Source organism: Phascolarctos cinereus, unplaced genomic scaffold, assembly GCF_003287225.1.
Source record: "Phascolarctos cinereus isolate Bilbo 61053 unplaced genomic scaffold, phaCin_HiC Scaffold_1;HRSCAF=81, whole genome shotgun sequence".
NCBI classification, from domain to species: Eukaryota; Metazoa; Chordata; class Mammalia; order Diprotodontia; family Phascolarctidae; genus Phascolarctos; species Phascolarctos cinereus.
In genome coordinates, this window is record NW_027555514.1 from 158,828,229 (window position 1) to 158,847,019 (window position 18,791).

An 18,791-nucleotide genomic window follows, 5' to 3' on the forward strand; every position below is an offset into this window, starting at 1 on the left:
AGGTTGTGGCTGTATGAGTAGAAAGGGACAGATAGATATGTGAAGTAAAATGACCAGACTTGGCAACAGACTGATTACGTGAGGGGAGTGGGAGTAAGGAGTCAGGGTATTACACTGAGGTTGTGGGTCTCAGTGATTAGGAGGATGGTGTTGCCCTTGCTAGTGATAGGAAAGTTCAGAAAAGGAGAGAATGTGATGGGAAGGATAAGAGTTCTGTTTTTGACCATGTTGTATTTGAGATGCCTATAGGACATCAGTAGAGCTGTGCAAGAGGCAGTTGGAGATCCATGAGTAGCTCAGGAGAGAGGCTTGGACTGATTATATAGATCTAGAGGTGAGAGGTGATGACTGAACACATGAGAGTAAGAGGGATGGGGAACCTGCAACCTCGAGGTGCTTGGGTGCTGCCTTTTGACTGAGTCCAAGTTTTACAGGACAAGTCTTTTTATTAGGGGGATTTGTTCTGTGAGGTTTGGATTCAGTCAAAGGGCTGTACTTGAGGACTTAGAGGGCCACTTGTAGCTTCAAGGTCGCAGGTTCCTTATCCCTGGCGTAAGATCAGCAAGAGACATGGTAGGCCCAGGACAAGAGCTTTAGGGGACATCCAGAGTTAGGGGGCCTGACGTGATGCAGAAATCAGTGAAGGAAACTGAGAAGGGCAGTGGGATAGATAGAGGAAAATAAGAACAGTTACATGAAAACCTAGAAAGGAGAATAACCAACCAGAAGAGATGATGTTTTTCAATGTAAATTAATACAGAGATTAAGGATGATCAGGATTAAGAAAAGGTTATTAGATTTGTATTTCCAGTGCTTTACAGTGTCCGGGACATAAAGGGTGCTTAAGAAATAAATAGTTGATTGTGAAGCTGCAAAGGTCTCCTAAAAGAATTAACACTAGATAGACAAAGGGAGAAAGTTAAAATTATACTTTACTTATCAAACCTACATGAAGTGAATAATTTTCAGTGCACACCAGAGGAGTGCTAAATGTTTTGTAAAATGAAGTATCCTTTGACAAGATAAAGAATTTTTAAAATCGGTTTCATAAATTAAGATTGTTGTATACCTAGTATTTTTCCAAAATAGGTACATAGTATTTTATTACTTTTCCCCCTAAATATTTAAGTGAATCTACATTGGACAAACATAAGATGAGAAAAATGATACAATTCAAATGGCCAAGTAGCAAAACAGGGCTACCGGGGTGGAGTTTAATCCAGGAACTGACACTAAATCTTTGAAACACCGAGAATAAATCACTTCATTTGTTTTTTTTTTTTAGCTTTCCTAGGTGATATATTCTAACAGTATATTCTAACTTGGAGTCAAAAGATCTGAGTTCCAGGTTCTAGCTCCAGCACTTTCAGCTAGAGATACTAGGACAAATCATCTAGTTTCTATGCCCTCAGTTTCCTAATAGGCAAAATAGGGACGACATCTGCTCTGCTTCGAAAGGCTGAGGAATGTGCTTTGTAACCATTGCTCTTGAAACGTGACTGCCCACCTCTTTTTCCTATTAATATATCTCCCGGAAGATATATCTTATGCCATTTCTACACAGATCATCACTGGCAATATGTCACAGCCTACCTATTTATACATTCATTGACCTCTGAGTCACCTGAAGTTTGATCATGTACCATGATTTCATAGCCATAAAGAATCACCAGAAGAATGGTCATTTTATAAATTTGGGTTCTATGTCAGGGAGCAATTTGGGAATGTCAAAATTTTATGTAATTACTCATAAGCAATTCAGTCTACTTTCTTCTGCTCACTTCTGGTCCCAGCCAGTGGTTCATCTGCAGTGTTCATGTAGGTACTGATGGTCTAACTTAATCAAATGCCCATCTAGCTGCATGTCACAGGTTGACAACAGGTATTCTTCTATGTGTTTTCTAGATTTGTTGGACTGATCTCTGAGTAACCATGAACTTCTCTGAGGAAAAATATTAGTATTTCAAATCTTGATACAATTAGGACAATATCATCTGCCAATATGTGGCTACTGGCAACCATCCATCCTTCTCTAGCACTCAAAGATGACAGTGCTGACTACTCTGTGTACTGAAAAGATAAATGACTTGCATTCATGTCAAATTTGATTCTGTATATTTGCATGGAAAGTAACGTAGAATTTCTAGTGCTCTATTTAAAAACTAAAAAAAAAAACTTTACCTCTCAAGAGGCCCCCAGGATCACTACATAAATGTTCACATAAATGGAGCTGAACTGTGTTAGTTAATGAGAAATAAAGTTTTCTCAAATATGCTTTTTGACTTATGAAAGTATTGTTTTCTACTCTTCATAACTGATACATTTCTGATAACAGAAAAGTAAGTACTTAGCCAAAGTGTCTTAGCCAAAAACATGGAAATAAAGAACTGAGACTCTTTTACTTAAAGAATTTTAAAGGTACTACAAAAGAATCAATCGTATTAAATAGTTTCAGCTGTGAATTACTGTGTCACTAATGCTGCAGAATGTCCATTAATAAGTTACTGAAGTTCTTTTTAGCTATTATGCATGGATTATAACATAGATTTGGGCTGGAAGGGACCTCATTTTTGGAAACATAAAATAGTTGTTTTATATATTTACATAAAATCCAATAATGTAAGGCAAATGTACAATGCTGGGTAAAAAATAATAGTAGAAGTGTTGGTGGTATCAGCCAATAAAGCTTAGATTTTCATTGTGTCTTTCCCTTCAACTTTGCTAAATGATGGTGAAAAGGAGATACACTTAATGTTTAGATTATCTGTCTCCTGGCCCTCCACGGTAACCATGAGTTCTACTATAAGTTTGGACAAATAATAAATTCTCCCATTAATTGTCTAATGAACTTTTCATCGGCCACTGAATTCTCCCTGATAGATGGAATACATTCAGTTTAACAACCCTTATAAGCCAAATGTTTCTCAAAAGACAGTTTTAAAAGGGGAAAAGTTAAATACTAATTTCTTACCCACTCAGAATAATTTCACTCTAAACAGTTACATAAACAATTATATTTTTTCTATGTCTAATTCATGAAACATTTAAAGAAATAAAAAAATGCCTTCTAATTTAGTTTAATAAAAACAGATTACATGGTTCATTAAAAAATGTTTTAATATAAACATCAGTTCTGAACAAACAAAAACAAAATGACATAGATATTCCAGTAATGAAAAAAATGCTTTCTCAAAAGTACTATGATGCCACTTCAACAGTAATTGCTTCACATTTTCCAGTATCCTGATCTGTGCATGTCACATGTAAAGATCCATCCCTACAAAGAAAAGTGCATGGCTTGTTATAAAAAGTCATGGAAATTTTTAAAGAAAGTACTTGAGGAGGCACTGCTTTCTGGAAAAAAGCTATAACAACTTTAGTTTTCAGGAATCAGATTTTACATTTGAAATAAATACATTTCATTTTCAAAGCTTTAAATAGAGCATCTAATGTGTCACACTCGTGGAGCTCCCCCCCCCAAAGCAATCTCTAGATCATTTGGCTAAAGCAGCCACTTGTGATATCAAATTTAAGTTTAAATTGTGTGGAATTAAAATGGGTCAGGATATCTTTCAGTTTAATCACTGAGCACAATGTAAACTAGACAGTTCCTTAGCTATACACTCCAATGATTCTTACTTAGTATGGCTCGTGGAAAAAAAGAAAAGAGTCCTTTGTATTAGATGATTGATTATAAAAGATTCACTCATAATAAATTTGATTGTGTATTCTTGTTACCAACAGATCTTTTAAAAAGCCCATATTAGTTCATTATGGCACTGGCCTTACCAAGAGAGGAAAATATAGTTTCTTGATAATGTTCTCATGTATATTTTGGTAAATGACTCTCTACGTAGTACAAAAAGTTATTACGTGAGATCCTGTGATGAAAAAATTTAATATTTTTATATTATATGGGACCAAAATGTGGTAAAAACGAGCCTGGAGTCACTCTACAGCTATAAGTAAAGAATTGACTATTTTTGAGTAAGCAGGCAATGGAAATTTTACCATATAATTTCCAAGGAAATAACAATGGATATTGCTTAAACAGCAATGACCACTTTTTTAGATTAAAAGTACAACTAAATGTAAAGTTTGGTTTTTTAAAATGAGAATATATTGTAATTTACTAGAAAAAAACATGATTTATACAATAAAATAATGCTCAAGGCATAAAGAATAGTTTGTAAACTCTTTATAGATATCAATGACTACTACGCAACAATAACAGATTTTCAATACTGAAAAGGCTTTGCCTAGTTTTCACAAAGTAAACCAATAAACTAATGAAATACAGAAATTCTCAAAATTTAAAGACTAATTTTTTTTTACATCAGTAATCATATTTTACTTTTTGTACCTTTTCATGGTGAGAACAGCTAATATATCATGAAGCCCATTTTCTTTTTTATCTAAATCCTGAAGTATAATCTGTTTATGAGAGAAAGAATGTTAGAAAAAATTAAACAAAGCATCATCTTAACTTATAAATTGATAAATTAGTAATCCTAAAAGGTCATCCTTTATTATGAAACCCAGAAATGTTCAATCTTGCTATTACATGACACGATTTAAAATTCAGAGAATAAAAATTATTCTTTTTAAATTGGATACAGCTGCTATAGAATGAGAATTATATGTCACTGGATGAGACCAGAGAGAGAAGAACTGGAGAAGTCAAAATTGTTATGTGTCCCTTTTTATTCTTTTGTATAAGGTAATAGTCGTGGTGTGTGAATTACTTGGGACAAACAAACATTTTGATGATTCGTGATGGCAATGATTGTGTATAGGCCCCTTTTTAAGGCTGAGGGGTGAGTGCTGTGATGTGTGAATCTAAAGTAAGGCTGACTTCAAATGTCAGACCTGGACCAGATAAAACCAGATTGAGCTGTTTTTTTCCACCTTTGGTTATGGTTAGTTCTCTGTATGTTGAATTTCATAGATTTCATGCCACTCACACATGCTTCACTGCTTTTTTGGTTGTGTTTTTAATTTTATGGTTTTTAAGGTTCTAAGATTTTTAAGGATATTACTCCAAGGAAACAAGTAAACATTGTAGCTTTTAGAGAGAACACTTTCCATGACTGTTAGAGATATTGGCAGTGGCTGTTGGTGTAGAAATTCATACTTTTCAAGGATTATCCAAGCCCACAATGAAACAGGATGAATTTCACACCAAAGCACCAGGGAAAATGGGACTGAAAATGAAAACAAGCTAAGAAGTGACAAAAGATTGCTGCAAAACTGCCCAACTTCGAAAACAAGCTAAGACTGTCAGAGGGAACTGGTAGCTAGAGGAATTGTTACTGATTCTTCTAAGGAACAGTATGGGCTTCTTGAAGTTGGAAGAACGATAAGGAAACCAGAAAAAAAAAAGCTGCCAACTACTGTTATAAAGAAAAAATAGTCATACAAAGACAATAGTACTAAAGACTGGGAAAATAATTTTTACTGATAAAACTCGCTTAAAAATTTTTTTTTAATCAGGAAAAATCCACCTTCTCACTCTCCTACCCCAAACTCCCTCTCCCCAATTAAGGATTAAAGAAAATAAAACCCCTGTTGCAAACACATAAAGTCTAGCAAAACAAATCCCCACTTTGGCCATGTCCGAAAAAATGTCTTATTCTGTACTATGAGTCCTTTACCTCTCCTATCTGAAGAGTAGTAGTATGAGTCACCATTAGTCCTCTGGAATCGTAGTTGGTCATTATACTGATCAGAATTCTTGATTCATTCAAAGTTGTTGTCTTTATATAGTGTTCTCATTGTAAAAATTGTTCTCCTGGTTCTGTTAACTTCACTCTGGTACAATTCAATTAAGTCTCCCTAAGTTTCTCTGGAACCACCTGCTTCATTATTTCTTACAGCACAACACTCCATCACATTTATATAACATAACCTCTTTAGCCATTCCCCAATTTGGGGCACATCCTCAGACTGCCATTCTTTGCCACCTTAAAAGAGCTACAATTTTTTTGTCCATCTTTAAGAGTTTGTTTCACTTAGAATTAACCCCCCTCTTAATCTACTCTCCCTTTGATTCTCTCCATTTCCTTTTCCCTCCTATTTCCTTTTTGAGATAAGTCTATTTCTATGGCCAGTTCTTTGGGTGTGTGTGTTTGTGTGTATTCTTCCTTTTCTGACCATTTCAGATGAGGGTGGAGTTCAAATGTTAGCAACTCCTCTCCAGTTCCTCCATGTTTGTACAGATGTCTACTTCTGCACTCTGATGATGTGAGATAATTTGCCCTAATCTTCCTCCCCCAACTCCCACAGTACAATCCTTTTCTTTTGTTTTTCTCTTAAGCTATAACAGAATCGTTCCCAGGCCATGTCTAATTATACTCCCTCTATGGCCCATGATGATAATAGGGTTCAGAGGGGAGCATATACATCAACTCCCCATATTAGAATGTAAGAAGTTTTATCCCCCTGCTCATTTTCATTCATGTTTACCTTTTTACATTTCTCTTAACTCCTGTGTTTTAACCTCTAACTACCCATAACTCTGATCTTTTCATCAGAAATGTTTTGAAGTCCTCTATTTCACTAAAAGTTCATTCTCTTTCCCTCTCTCCCTGGACCCATAATATTATACTCAGTTTGGCTGATTAAGTTATTTGTGGCTGTAGGCATATATCCTTGGCCTTCTAGAATTCCAAGCTTTTTGCTCCTTTAGAGTGGTGGCTGCTAAATTGTGCGATCCTGATTGTGGCTCCTCAGTTCTTGAGTTCTTTCTAGTTGCTGGCAATACTTTTTCTTTGACTTGTACGCTCTGAATTTTGGCTATGATATTCCTGGGAGTTTTAATTTTGGAGTTTCTATCAGAAACTCAATGGTAGATTCTTTCTATTTCCACTTTGCCCTCTATTTTCTTTTAACATTTCTTGAAAAAATACATCTAGGCTCCTTTTTTGGTCATGGCATTAAGAAAGTGCAATGATTCTCAACATTTTTTTCTCCTCCATCTTTTTTCCACATGGGTTGTTTTTTGATATATTTTACATCTTCTGGTTTTTTTTTTTGTCTTGTGACATATCTTGCTGTCTCATGGAGTCCCTGGCTTCTATTTGTACATTCAAATTTTATGGGAGTTTATCACTTGGGCAAGGTTTTATATCTTTTGCATCAAATTATTCCCTTTTCAATTTCCCTTAATAGTTCTCATTTCTTTTCCAATTTTTTTCCTCAAGAACTCTCGCTGGACTAACAAAAAAATTTTTAAACTTTTTAAAAACTCTTGCTTCATATCTCCCAGGAATTCTAGTTGAATTTGTGCCCAAGCTGGCCCGTCCCCTCCCCCCCCACCTCAGCTTTGCTTTTAGATATTTTGGAGTCACTCTTTTCTTTTGGGTTTGTCTCTCAAGCATCACTGTTACCACAATATCTCCTTATGGTGACACTCTTCTTTTTGTTTCCTCATTCATCAGCCTACTCTCTGACTTGGGACTATCAAGTCCAAAGAGCTGGGCTCTATATACTTATGGAGGGAAAGCCTGGGCTGCTTTCTCGGGCTATTGAGTGTTGTGTTATTTCAGGATCTCAAGGAAAACTCAGGCTCAAAACCTGAAATCTTTGAAGTGCTCCCAAAGTGGTCTAATCTAGGGCAAAGTGAGATTGCTTTCCTGCTCTGAGCTGTGCAAGTTCCTAACCTTCATCTGGTTCTGAGCAACAGGAGACTGCTGCTGCTGGACTCAGCCACTATCACTCAGCCGGGAAGCTTTGCTGGTTCAGTGCCAGAACTGCAGCGCCCCCCCCCCCCCGCCTTTTGATTTGGAGTTTCTATCCTGCAGGAATTCTTCTGCAGGCTCCAGTGTGGGTGAGAAGTTGGGTTTGAGTTACAATGCTACTTGCTTGCTTCTGAGCTGCCTGCCACTCCTGACCATGGAAAGTCACTCATGGAGGAGTCTCCTCAGTCTGCTTGGATTTATGACCAGAACCGGGAAGTGCACAAAGCTGGTAGTTAGCACCTTTTCCCATACCCTACATGAAGTGCACAGGTATGGTTTTAGGATCTCCTCTTGAAATAGCCAAAGAAGGGAATAGCCCATAGTCCCACATGTAACTGGATTTTATAGGATCATAAACTTTGAGCTGGAGTGAACCTTAGAGGATATCTAGTCCAGACTCACATTCCGTTCAGGAGGAAACTAAGACCTACAGCTCAGCCGCTGTCTGGGAGCTGGAGTGCTCCATGCAGTGCACTTCTGGCCAAACGCTTCCCCCAGTGTCCACAAACCCGTCTCCCTATGCTGACCTGGGCTGGACAGATGACCCACTGTGACTTTTCCTTGGATTTGTCCATCACGACCTGGTCTGCCAAGTTTTACAGACGTTTGATGGAATTCTGGGTGGGAGAGGCAGGAACTTGCCATACCTCTTTCTGTTACTCCACCATCTTGGCTCCACCTTCTGAGATGTCCTTTTTCATTCAAGGATATACCAAAAGCATTTTCAGAAGTCCAGGTGAACTTCTGGGCATCTTTACCAGACTATAAAACATTCATAGTCCGGCACTTTTTTTTTTCAAATCCCAGTGGGCCTGCAAGTCTTGTTACCATTAAGGAAATGAAATGATGGAACTCTGACAAATCTACTGATATACTGAAAAGTAGGATTGTTCTAGAATCACAGAAAGTCCTAAATGGAGATAAAATACTGCATCATGACCTTGTACCTGTCACAAATGGTTAGGAAATTTATCCAAGAGATGCAGATAAATATGCTTCAGTGTCCTGGGAAGTTGTGATTTAAACTCCAATGAAAATTTGGAAAAACAAACTATCAAAGACATGGTTAATATCCAGTGTGACAAAAATATGGTTTCATGATGAACAGTAAGGATCAAAATATTGTGAATTCAATACCAACTCATTTAAAATGAGGCACTGTAGCAGAAGGAGGATATACTACATTTTGGTGTTTGTTTTTTTTTAAAGATGTGAAATATTGAAAGGTTATTGTATAAGTTAAAACATGTAATTATTTTATGTTGTCTCAGTTAATCTGCACAGCACCACTGATTCTAAACTGAAAGACTTTATGCCAGATGAAAAAGTGATTTTTCCCTCCTCAGATTTCTCATGGCACTATATATGGTAATCCTTTACCCTGATTACTTTCTGCCCTATATCATACTTATTTGTATACATGAGTATTTTTACGTATCTCCTCTTCCCTATTATAATCTGAACTCCCTGAAGGCAGTATTATTTTTCATCTTTAAAAACTTTAGCCCCAATAAGTACTTCATACAAAGGCACTTAATACTTGTTAAACAGAAAGTTCTTCTGAGACCAAAACTGTCTTGTTTTGAACATGAACTGGGCATAGTGGGTCATTTGTTTAGCTTTTCTCTATATCTAATTTCCCTGCTGCAATTTCTCTGTGATGAATATAAATCAGACTATACCAATCTACTGATACTAAAGAAAAACAAATGGAGAAGGGGAATAGATGTTGCAATCAAATGCATTTTTCCATCTTAATGGCATATCTTAAAATAGCATATTCATCAAATAGTGCTTGCTTTTTAATAATGACTCTGTTAATTAAATTATTGACAGAAACTCGATATATGCATATTGTTCTACAAGTACATATAATGGTTTTTCTGAAAAGCTTTTCATAAATTGATTTTTTGAAAATTAAACACTTAGAACTTGGGCTTTAATGCCTGTTAACATTACATCATCCGTCACTAACAGTGGATCTAGCTCTTCTTTAGTTCTTCCTCTTGCCCTGTACATAAGTTAAAAGAAAGCCCTTTGTATTGTCCATAATTTTTTTTGTATATTTCAATTCATTTTTTTGTTTGGAAACTAATCTTGGTATTTTGTGCCACTCTATTTAATTATTCCATCCTTCATGCCTATCTTTGTATATGACCTTTCAATAGAGCTTATCAACGAGGTTCCTAGTAAACCACAGCAGTTGCTTTACATGTCTCCCCTGCTTTCTTCCTCTTTAGGAATATATACAATTGTGTTGTCAGAATCCTATTTCTCATTCCTCTTGAGCCATCTTTCCCTTTAAAATTCTTGTCCATAGCACTATACCTATTCATTTTCCAAACTTCTTGAAATCTGTTAGCATGGTATAAGGTAAAAAGTACTAGATTTACAATCAGGCACCCGGGTTCAAGTCATGATTTTGTCACTTAATATGTGTGACCTTGGATAAGTAATTTAACCTCAACAGGTTTCAGTTTCCTTCTGTACAGAATGTGGGGCGGGACTAGATATCCTCTTAAGGTCCCTTCCAGCTCAAAGTTTATGATTCTATAAAATGTAGGGTTACACATCCGACTATGAGCTGTTTCTTTCTTTGGCTACTTCAAACTGAAGATAACACGGTCACATTCTCCCAAGGTTCTTGTTATTTCCACTTCTCCAATCAGGTCTTTTTTGGTCATAATTAAAACCAGAATAGGAGTCCCTCCTCATGTTGCTTTCTTTACTTTTTGAAAGAAGACACTATCAGTAAGGTAAGTCAAGAATTCATCCTATACATTTAGCATTTTAGCAGAATGAGAGTTCCATGTGATGTATGAATAGGTAGCGCTCCCTATCTTGTACCAGTCTGTATTAGCAAAGCTTCATCACTAGCCTCTATTTGGCAAATTTACCTGTAGTATGCTATTGTAATAATAGTGCTTCCATGTTACTACATTTCTTTATTCTCACCCACATGTTCTACACTGGATTCCAACTACAGCTATGATTTCATTGTTATAGGCAACGCACAGAAGAGGAACTCCTTCTACCAATGGAGGCTGGAACATTCTCTGAAACTTACAGTGTTAAGACACTTGCCCAGAGCACTCAGAGGTTAAGTGCCTTGCTCATGGCTACACGGCCTGTACAGGTCAGGGATAGACCTTACACCCAGGTTTTCCTGGCTCTGAAAATGGCTCTCCATTTACCACACTACACTGCTTCTAAATTCAGATTCAGGGGCACTGGGGCAGATGCGCATTTCTTGATACTTGGTGCTTTTCTGCTGTACCATCTCAACAATGTTTATGCTTGGGTTGCAGTGTGAATCCCCTTCACCAAAATCTTAGTGATAAATATTAGGCTGCATTCACCTCCTTGTAATAAAACTTGGAGCTCACATTTTAAATTACTAATTATGATTTAAAAGCATACATCTGAGGCCATTAACACTGGCCCAATTCTGTTCCCACTTATTTCCTTTTCTGAATTGTTGGGCACCCAACCACTACTTGCTTTTCTTATTATCTGTCATGTAGCCCGTATATAACTTAGTATCCAATTTTGTCGTTTTAGCTACCCCACATACAGAAAAGTTATAGATGTGACTTTAGACAGATAATACTCTAGAAGACAAAAACCTGTGTTTTTATAATATGTAAACTCAATATTCTCACCTGTGCAAATTTATTTTCATCTTTTGCAGAATGTTTTCCAATTGACTCATAGAGTTCAAGACATACTGAGGATATACTTCCAGGGGCTTGTAATGTGTGTTGTCTTCGAGCTGGCAAAGGAGTCCCTGATGGGAACAGTATGGTGAATCTATTGGCTCCTGATTCATCCACTCCCTAAATGGGCAAAAACCACATGTCTATCATTAATTTTAACATAATAAATTTTGTGATTTTAGATGGTGCATTATCTTGTAAGGATGTCATAACAAAAGTTAGTAAGTTTTATTATGCTATTTAGAAAAGATGGACACACCTTTACTAAAATATCTTTTGCAGAACATTCAATAGCAAGAGGCTCCTCTTCTAATAAAATATTTTCTTTGCCAACAAGAATTCCCGCTTCTGTAGCTGCACCAATAGGAATAACCTCATCAGGAGGAATTGAATTCAGGAGCTCAACAGCTGGAAAAAGATCTTTAATCAGCTGCTGCAGCTTTGGGATTCGAGCTGACCCTCCACAAAGCACAACCTGGAAAAAAGCATTCATTCTTATTGTCTGAATAATGTGTTTTTCAAAATTGAACAGTGTCAATCTTGTAATGAAGTATTAAAAATTCCTTGGAGCTATTAAAAGCATCCTTGATTTTAAAAAGGCATTTTGTGAAATCTCATTAGAAAACAATACAGTATCTAATTTCATATGAAATGAAATATTAGACATTTTGTAGTTATTTAGTACAAAAAATACTTAATTTCTTATGTTCCTTACAATATTCTGTTGAATGTGGAGTTCTACCATCACTAAATTTCTGCTTTCATGCTTGACTATGCTATAGAAGTGATAGTGGACTCCTGAAGGCTCAACTAGTGGTACACAAGCCTGGCAGACCCCACCAAGCTGGGAAGTATGAGTCAAGTATGATTCTGCTGATAGTTGGTATATATGTTGTCTGAAGCCCAACCAAGAAAAGCTTGGAAAGTCTCATTATCAGGGGGACTGTGTGGTGATGATTTTTCCAGACACAGCAGCTATCAAAGATCACCTATGACAACTTCCAACCAAAAGAGCTTCCTGAACAGGAGGCAAATAGCCAGCTCCCATATGCCAGAAAACCCTTAAGTTCACACCAAGCCAAATCTAATGAGAATCTACAGTAAATGACTTCTACCCAAGAACTGCACAAAAGGTCACCAAGAAGCTTGAAGGCAACAGAAAATGGAGACTTCCAGTGGGACCAGTGACAGGTGCATACGTAGTCTAAAAAGCTCTGTGTCTGGAGGCAGGAAGAGTAGAAAGAGAGTCATCAGGAAAACTCAGGGTGGAGACCTTGGAAGTGCTAAGGAGCAGTGGCAATGACCACTATGTAGCATGGCAGCATGCTTACTGGAATACCTCAAGGCCAGGGACTCTAAAGTTCCTAGCAATCTGGACTGCGATTCCAAAGAGGACCTGAAGACCCAAGCACTTTGAACCTCAAAGATCCAAGGAAGGCCTAACTATGGGAGATGGATGTCAGTGCAAAAGAGTAATGGGGTGGAACATGGCTCTGGCACAAAACTATGGCTCAGGAACTAAAATAGAAAAGATGAGTAAGTCAAAGAAAATACTGACCAATATCAAAAATTATGAAAAATCTGATTAAAGATGCCCCCAAAAGAGAGAGCAACTCCATAATAACTGTAAACAGACTCAAAGGAAAAAACAGACTTTTCATAAGGACAACATTAATACTTAGAATAAATGAAGATAAAAAAATGAAACAAAACCTCTAAGGAAGAAGAACAAATACTTAGAAAAGAAAGCGGTATGTGACTTGATATTAAAAATCATAACAAAAAATTAGAAGTGAAGCAGATCATAAACCTTTCATAGCTATGGGTTAATTGAACAAGGAGCAGAGGCATTTACAAAAGGTAAAATAGATACCTTTAATTAATGAAGCTGAAAAGCTTCTGCAAAAATAAAATGCAGCTAGGATAAGAAAGGGAGCAGTCAAATGGAAAAAAATCTTTGTATGAAAATTTTCAGATCCAGGTTTAGTATCCAAGATAAATAGAAAACTAGTAGATAAAGCCAAGAGCCATTCCCCAATAAATGTGATTAAAAGATATGAACAAACAGTTCTCAAAAGACGAATTGCAAACTATCAAGAACCATATGAAGGTTTCTAGCAAAATGGCAAAGATGGGAATGGTCAAAGTTGGAGGGGGTAAGGGAAAACAGATGCACTAGGGTTTTACTGGTGAATGGAGAACCAAAACAAATCACAATGCTTCAAAATATGCAAGTATTAGCAATTTACTGATGTAGAAACTATGGTATGAATTTTATGCCTAGCCTATGGGAAAATAAATTATAGTTCACTTATTTTATGGATTTGTAAACCTAGACCAGATGCTTAACAGAAGCACTTTAGAATATATACTAATATAAATTTCATCATTATGTTACTGTCAACTTTTATGTCATACTTAGAAATCATAGATCCTTCCATTACCTGTGCCATGAATCAGCATTTATCTTAGCATATGGCACTGAGTTACCAATTTTTTCAGTGGTTTAAAATCCCCTAAAATTCAGGGATTTTAAATCCCCTGAGAAACCCAAGGGGATCCTGAGCTATATCCACTACAAGGACATACAGGAGCTTTCAGCATCATTTAATAAGGTAGTGGTCTCCAAAGTTTTATCTTGTAATGCCATCAGTAAAAAAAAAAGTTTAGAATATCTATGTATATTTAATTATTTAAATAACTTATATGTACTATTTTTAATAAAGTATGTAATTATAAAACATATATAAACACAGAGTAAACAGGGAACCACTGAAATTTAATGAATGACATGGTCAGACAAGCACTTCAGGAAAATCATTTTGACCAGCTGCATAAAGGATGGGTTAGAGAGGGGAGAGATCAATTAGGAGGCTGTTGTAATAGTCTAAGGGAGAGCTGATGAGAGATTGTGTGGTTGTATGAGTATAGAGAAGAGGACAGATGGAAGATGCTGTGGAGGTAGATGTCATAAGATTGGCAACTGTTTGAATAAATGGCATGAAAGGGAAAAGTTGACATCAAGGTCAAAAACACGATAGTGTCCTCAAAAGAAATACTAAAGTTCAGAAGAGGGGTGGGTTTGGTGAGAAAGAAAACATGTGTTCTGCAATGTATCCCTCACTTGCTCACTCTGTCCCTCCAAAAAACAAAAAGAAGGGAGAGGATTTGGTGCTCTTACTGGGCGATCTGAGCAACAGAGCATGAAGACACTTGGAGGTGGGAGGAAAAGTGAATTTTGCCTACAATTATTCCTTATACAAATGACCAACTGCCTTTGTGGGAGTGGATACCAGGTGGAGAAGGGAAGAGGTTGGGAGGCTGCAAAACAATGGAAAGCCAAGGTGGGAAAGGGTGAAGTATTTGGTAATAACAGGTGAAGGGAGTGGTGTGGTTGTGCTTTGGTGTTAAGTGCTGTGATCTGTCATCTTAGGGAAAGCACGATATGACCTATGTTCCCACCCTTTAGGTTAGTTCATTACTTACCCCTTGGAACTGTGACAGTTCTCACTTTGGAAAGCACTATTTCTAAGGGACTTTTAAAAAGAATAACAAAATATCTACTAGTTGGCACTGAAAATTTTCATATTTGGATGCTTCTTTCATAAAGCTGCATAAAATTGACAGTTCCTTCTCCTATAACAGAACCTAGTAAAGGCCTTGAACTTGTCCATATAATACAGGTCTATGGCATAAAGAACAATCTAGTACCACAGTATCTTTGAACCCTTTAGTTTGTTACAAAAGACCCATCCCAAGGCACACAATATAGGGGATGGCATAACTAAACAATTAATTTTTAGTTCACAAAAAACATCCTCACATTCCCCTCTAAGTTTGTATGTCACTGCAATCTCAAAAGTGAATGGGGTAAGGAAGAGACTTAACTGATAAAGACTGGGCCCCCTGTATGTTAGGATAGGAAATTTGGGGAAATGCTAAATTAGCCCTCAGCTGAGGACAGAAATAGTATGTCAACACTGAGTTCCTTGAGAGCAGGGGCCTTTTTGGTATTCCCAGTGCTTAGCACAGTTACCTGGAATGTAGCAGGCATCTAATAAATTTGTTCATTGACAGACTAACTGACTACCAGCTGAAGAAGGGGAAAAAAAGAATAGGTTTATCTAGACTCAGAAGGAGTCTTCCCTAGAGATATGCAAAATGGAACAGTCCAACTCTAAATTCCTAGGCCTAAATCTAGCCTTTGACAGAATGTTCTTTTCTATTTGTATGATCACTAGTATCAAAAAAAGCACTTATTACTGGCTTAATTTTATGTAGTAATATACTAAGAAATGTTCCAAAAAGTCTTCATGGAATGCAATACTTTTAATGAAAAGATTAAGTACACATATATGTCAGTACAAGTATAAATAGGCAGTAACTCAAATACTTGGGGAATATCTAGTTCGATACTGTATAAAGCTCCTAGAGAAAGTCACTGCTGTTCAATAAGAGCTGGATAATAAGAATGGAGAATAATGGAGAGTTAACACTAGCATATGAATGAATCTATTAGTTTTAAATTAAATATGGTTTCCTAACTCCAAAATCTGTGGAATACAGGATTGTATTGTGTAAACTTGGAATTTTTTAATGGCAAATAACATATAACAAGCAATCTTCCATTAGCAACATAACTCTCTTTTGTTGTAAAGCCCTTTTTAAGAACCATTTTCAAAATGTTTCACAAATTTAAGTAGCTCTTAAAATCAACAGAATTTTAAAAAGTCAACACCACACAAAGATCTTAAAAGCAAACCTCCTCCATCCAAATCCTTTTTAAAGCAAATCTTAGCCATAACATAAACTGCTCATGTATTAAGTAAATTGAAAGAATTTGTTCTTTATTGTTGAAGGGAATTATGCACCTGATAAACAATGGGCAATACAAGTGTGTATTTACAAATAGTATACAACCTACTAATTTTTAAAAATTCACAAGCAGATACTCAGAAAATGTTTAAATAGATATTAATACTCTTCTCATTAAGAGGATAAACTGCCTAATTCCCTCCTAGGCTGACACTATATAACAACAAACACATTAGGAGGGGAAATATATATTACCTTGTTGATGTCATCTGATGTAAATTCAACTTGTTCCAAGAGATTTCTGATAACTTCTATACATTTATTAAAAAGTGGTGAACATATAAGTTCAAATCTGGCCCTACAAAAAAGAAAAAAATGAAAATGTCTAGTTATAGCAAACTCGACATATTTCATATGAAAGTGTAATATTTAAATTAGTAGTTAATGGAAAATAACCTATTATCAAAAACTGTGATAACTATGTCACCCCCCCTACTTAATAAAGTCCATACTCCCTATTAACTTCTAGGATAGAATATAAACTCCTCTGCTGCTTGGCATTAAAGCTCCTCAAAATTTCTGGTCACTCCCTTGTAGGCATTCTATAGTCCAACCATGTCAGCTTACTCACTGTTCCTCAGACATAATGTTCAATCTCCCAATCTTCAATCTCTTTGTACAGGCTCTCTCTCATTCCTGGAATGTTCTTCCTCTTTGCATCTATTTCTTTCTTTCTTTTTTTGGGGGGGAGGGGCCCTAGACAATGGGATTAAGTGACTTGCCCAGGGTCACACAGCTAGTAAGTGTTATGTGTCTGAGGCTGCATTTGAACTCAGCTCCTCCTGAATCCAGGGCCAGTGCTCTATCCACTGCGCCATCTAGCTGCCCCTTTGCACCCATTTCTTAAAATCTCTGGCTTCCTTCAAACTCAGCTTAAAAAAACCTTTCTTGATCTCCCCATATGCTAGTATCTTTCCTTCTAAGATTACCTTGTTTCTAATTCTATTTGTCTCCTTCATTAGAATGTAAGCTCCTTGACTGTGGGAACTATTTTCACTTTTTCTTTAGATTCCCAGGTCTCAGCACAGTGGTAGGCATAAAATAAGTGTCTTTTAATTAGCTGAGCAAACTCTTGGCCTATAGTAGGTAAACAATGTGACAGTACAATAGCATTTCTTTTTAAAGCTCAAGTTTACAAATATTTGAAGATAGTCAAGTTCAAATAAAAATAAGTAGAAAACCTGCCACATGACCCTCAAAATATCCTAAGTATATCTAAAATATTAGTAATATTACTAATAATTAACCATTCTACCAATCTTTTATCCTAGACAAGAAAAACACTTAAAAACCCTAACAGGTCAAACTTATTTACGAACAATTTATTAAAGGATTTAAAGATTTCATATCAAGATAGCAGAAGGAGCATTAAGAACTCAGAATGAGTTTATAACCAATAATCTTTGGGTACTTAGAAGAACATTAAAATCTCTAAGATAATTTCTGGTGACAGCTTACAATTTATTCAGTGATCAAATCCACAATTTGAAAGGATAATTAGATTGAGTTGCAAATTTCTCTGTTTACAGGTAGTTTTGCTTCTATGCTATCCAAAAAGGACAGGACAAAGTCTTTCTGTGAAGAATTCTCTGACTGAAGGTGCAATCATTTGTTAACCACTTCCTAGATTTCACACAAATGATAAAGAAATCCTATGTGATTTTCTGTAAGCTACCTTTACACTTACTAAGTATCATCAAGAAGTAAGTTCAATAGAGTCAAAGACAGAAGGCTAATTAAATAGTATCAATATGGATTTTCAATCTAGTGTCTAGTAACTATTCACCAGCAGTGAACCATCGCAGGCTCTGTTAAAGTGAGCAAAACTACTTAGAGAGATACTGCATATATAAACTGATATGTTCTATATGATTTTAAGAATTCAAACTAAAAATCTCACTTCAAGTTAAACAGACCATATTTGGGATCTTTTTCACAAATTATGTTCAGCTATAGAATAAAAAGGCATAGTATTTAATATGTCGAAAACATCCAGAAGTTTCAAAAGAATGGTCCCTTTTTACTATAATTCAATAAATTAGTTTTTAAAAATTAGTTCATAAAAGTCAGTTATTCCAACATGGTAGAAAGAATTTTACTTTTCTATTCAGTCTTACCTGGACACATTACAGTCAAAATCTAGACCATCATACAGTGAGTCAACAAAGCAGTTCGCACTTCCCAAGGTTGATAAGGAATGTTTTGCAACATCTGCACTGTTCATTAATTTCATCATGGCTCGGGCATTTCCTCTTACATCATGTTTAAAGGACCTAAATTCAAAACAAAACCTCAGAAGCTTAAAAATCATTGGATCAGTCAGGAATCACAACAACTGAAAAAATAAATAAACCCTAAGGAGATAACAAAGTTATACTACATTACGTATCAGAATTGTTCAATTTCTAGATTCTAATTCCTTTGGATCCTTCAAAGAAAATTATTTTGTAAACACCCCAAA

General features: G+C 36.1%; 1 protein-coding gene across 2 annotated transcripts in view; it reads right to left on the bottom strand.

Moving 5' to 3' along the window:
- Positions 1-3,099: 3,099 nt before the first annotated feature.
- Positions 3,100-18,791, bottom strand: part of HSPA14 (heat shock protein family A (Hsp70) member 14) — a 33,093-nt gene continuing 17,401 nt past the window's right edge. Inside the window, exons 9-14 of one of the 2 annotated variants that reach the window (XM_020999746.2) lie at positions 18,448-18,603; positions 16,526-16,628; positions 11,715-11,930; positions 11,402-11,575; positions 4,364-4,434; positions 3,100-3,277 (exon numbers count right to left, since the gene is read on the bottom strand). In XM_020999746.2, coding sequence (XP_020855405.1) covers positions 3,199-3,277; positions 4,364-4,434; positions 11,402-11,575; positions 11,715-11,930; positions 16,526-16,628; positions 18,448-18,603 — 799 coding nt within the window. In that variant the 3' untranslated portion in view covers positions 3,100-3,198. The remainder of the gene's footprint in view (positions 3,278-4,363; positions 4,435-11,401; positions 11,576-11,714; positions 11,931-16,525; positions 16,629-18,447; positions 18,604-18,791) is intronic. The other variant, XM_078154699.1, reaches the window with a different exon arrangement.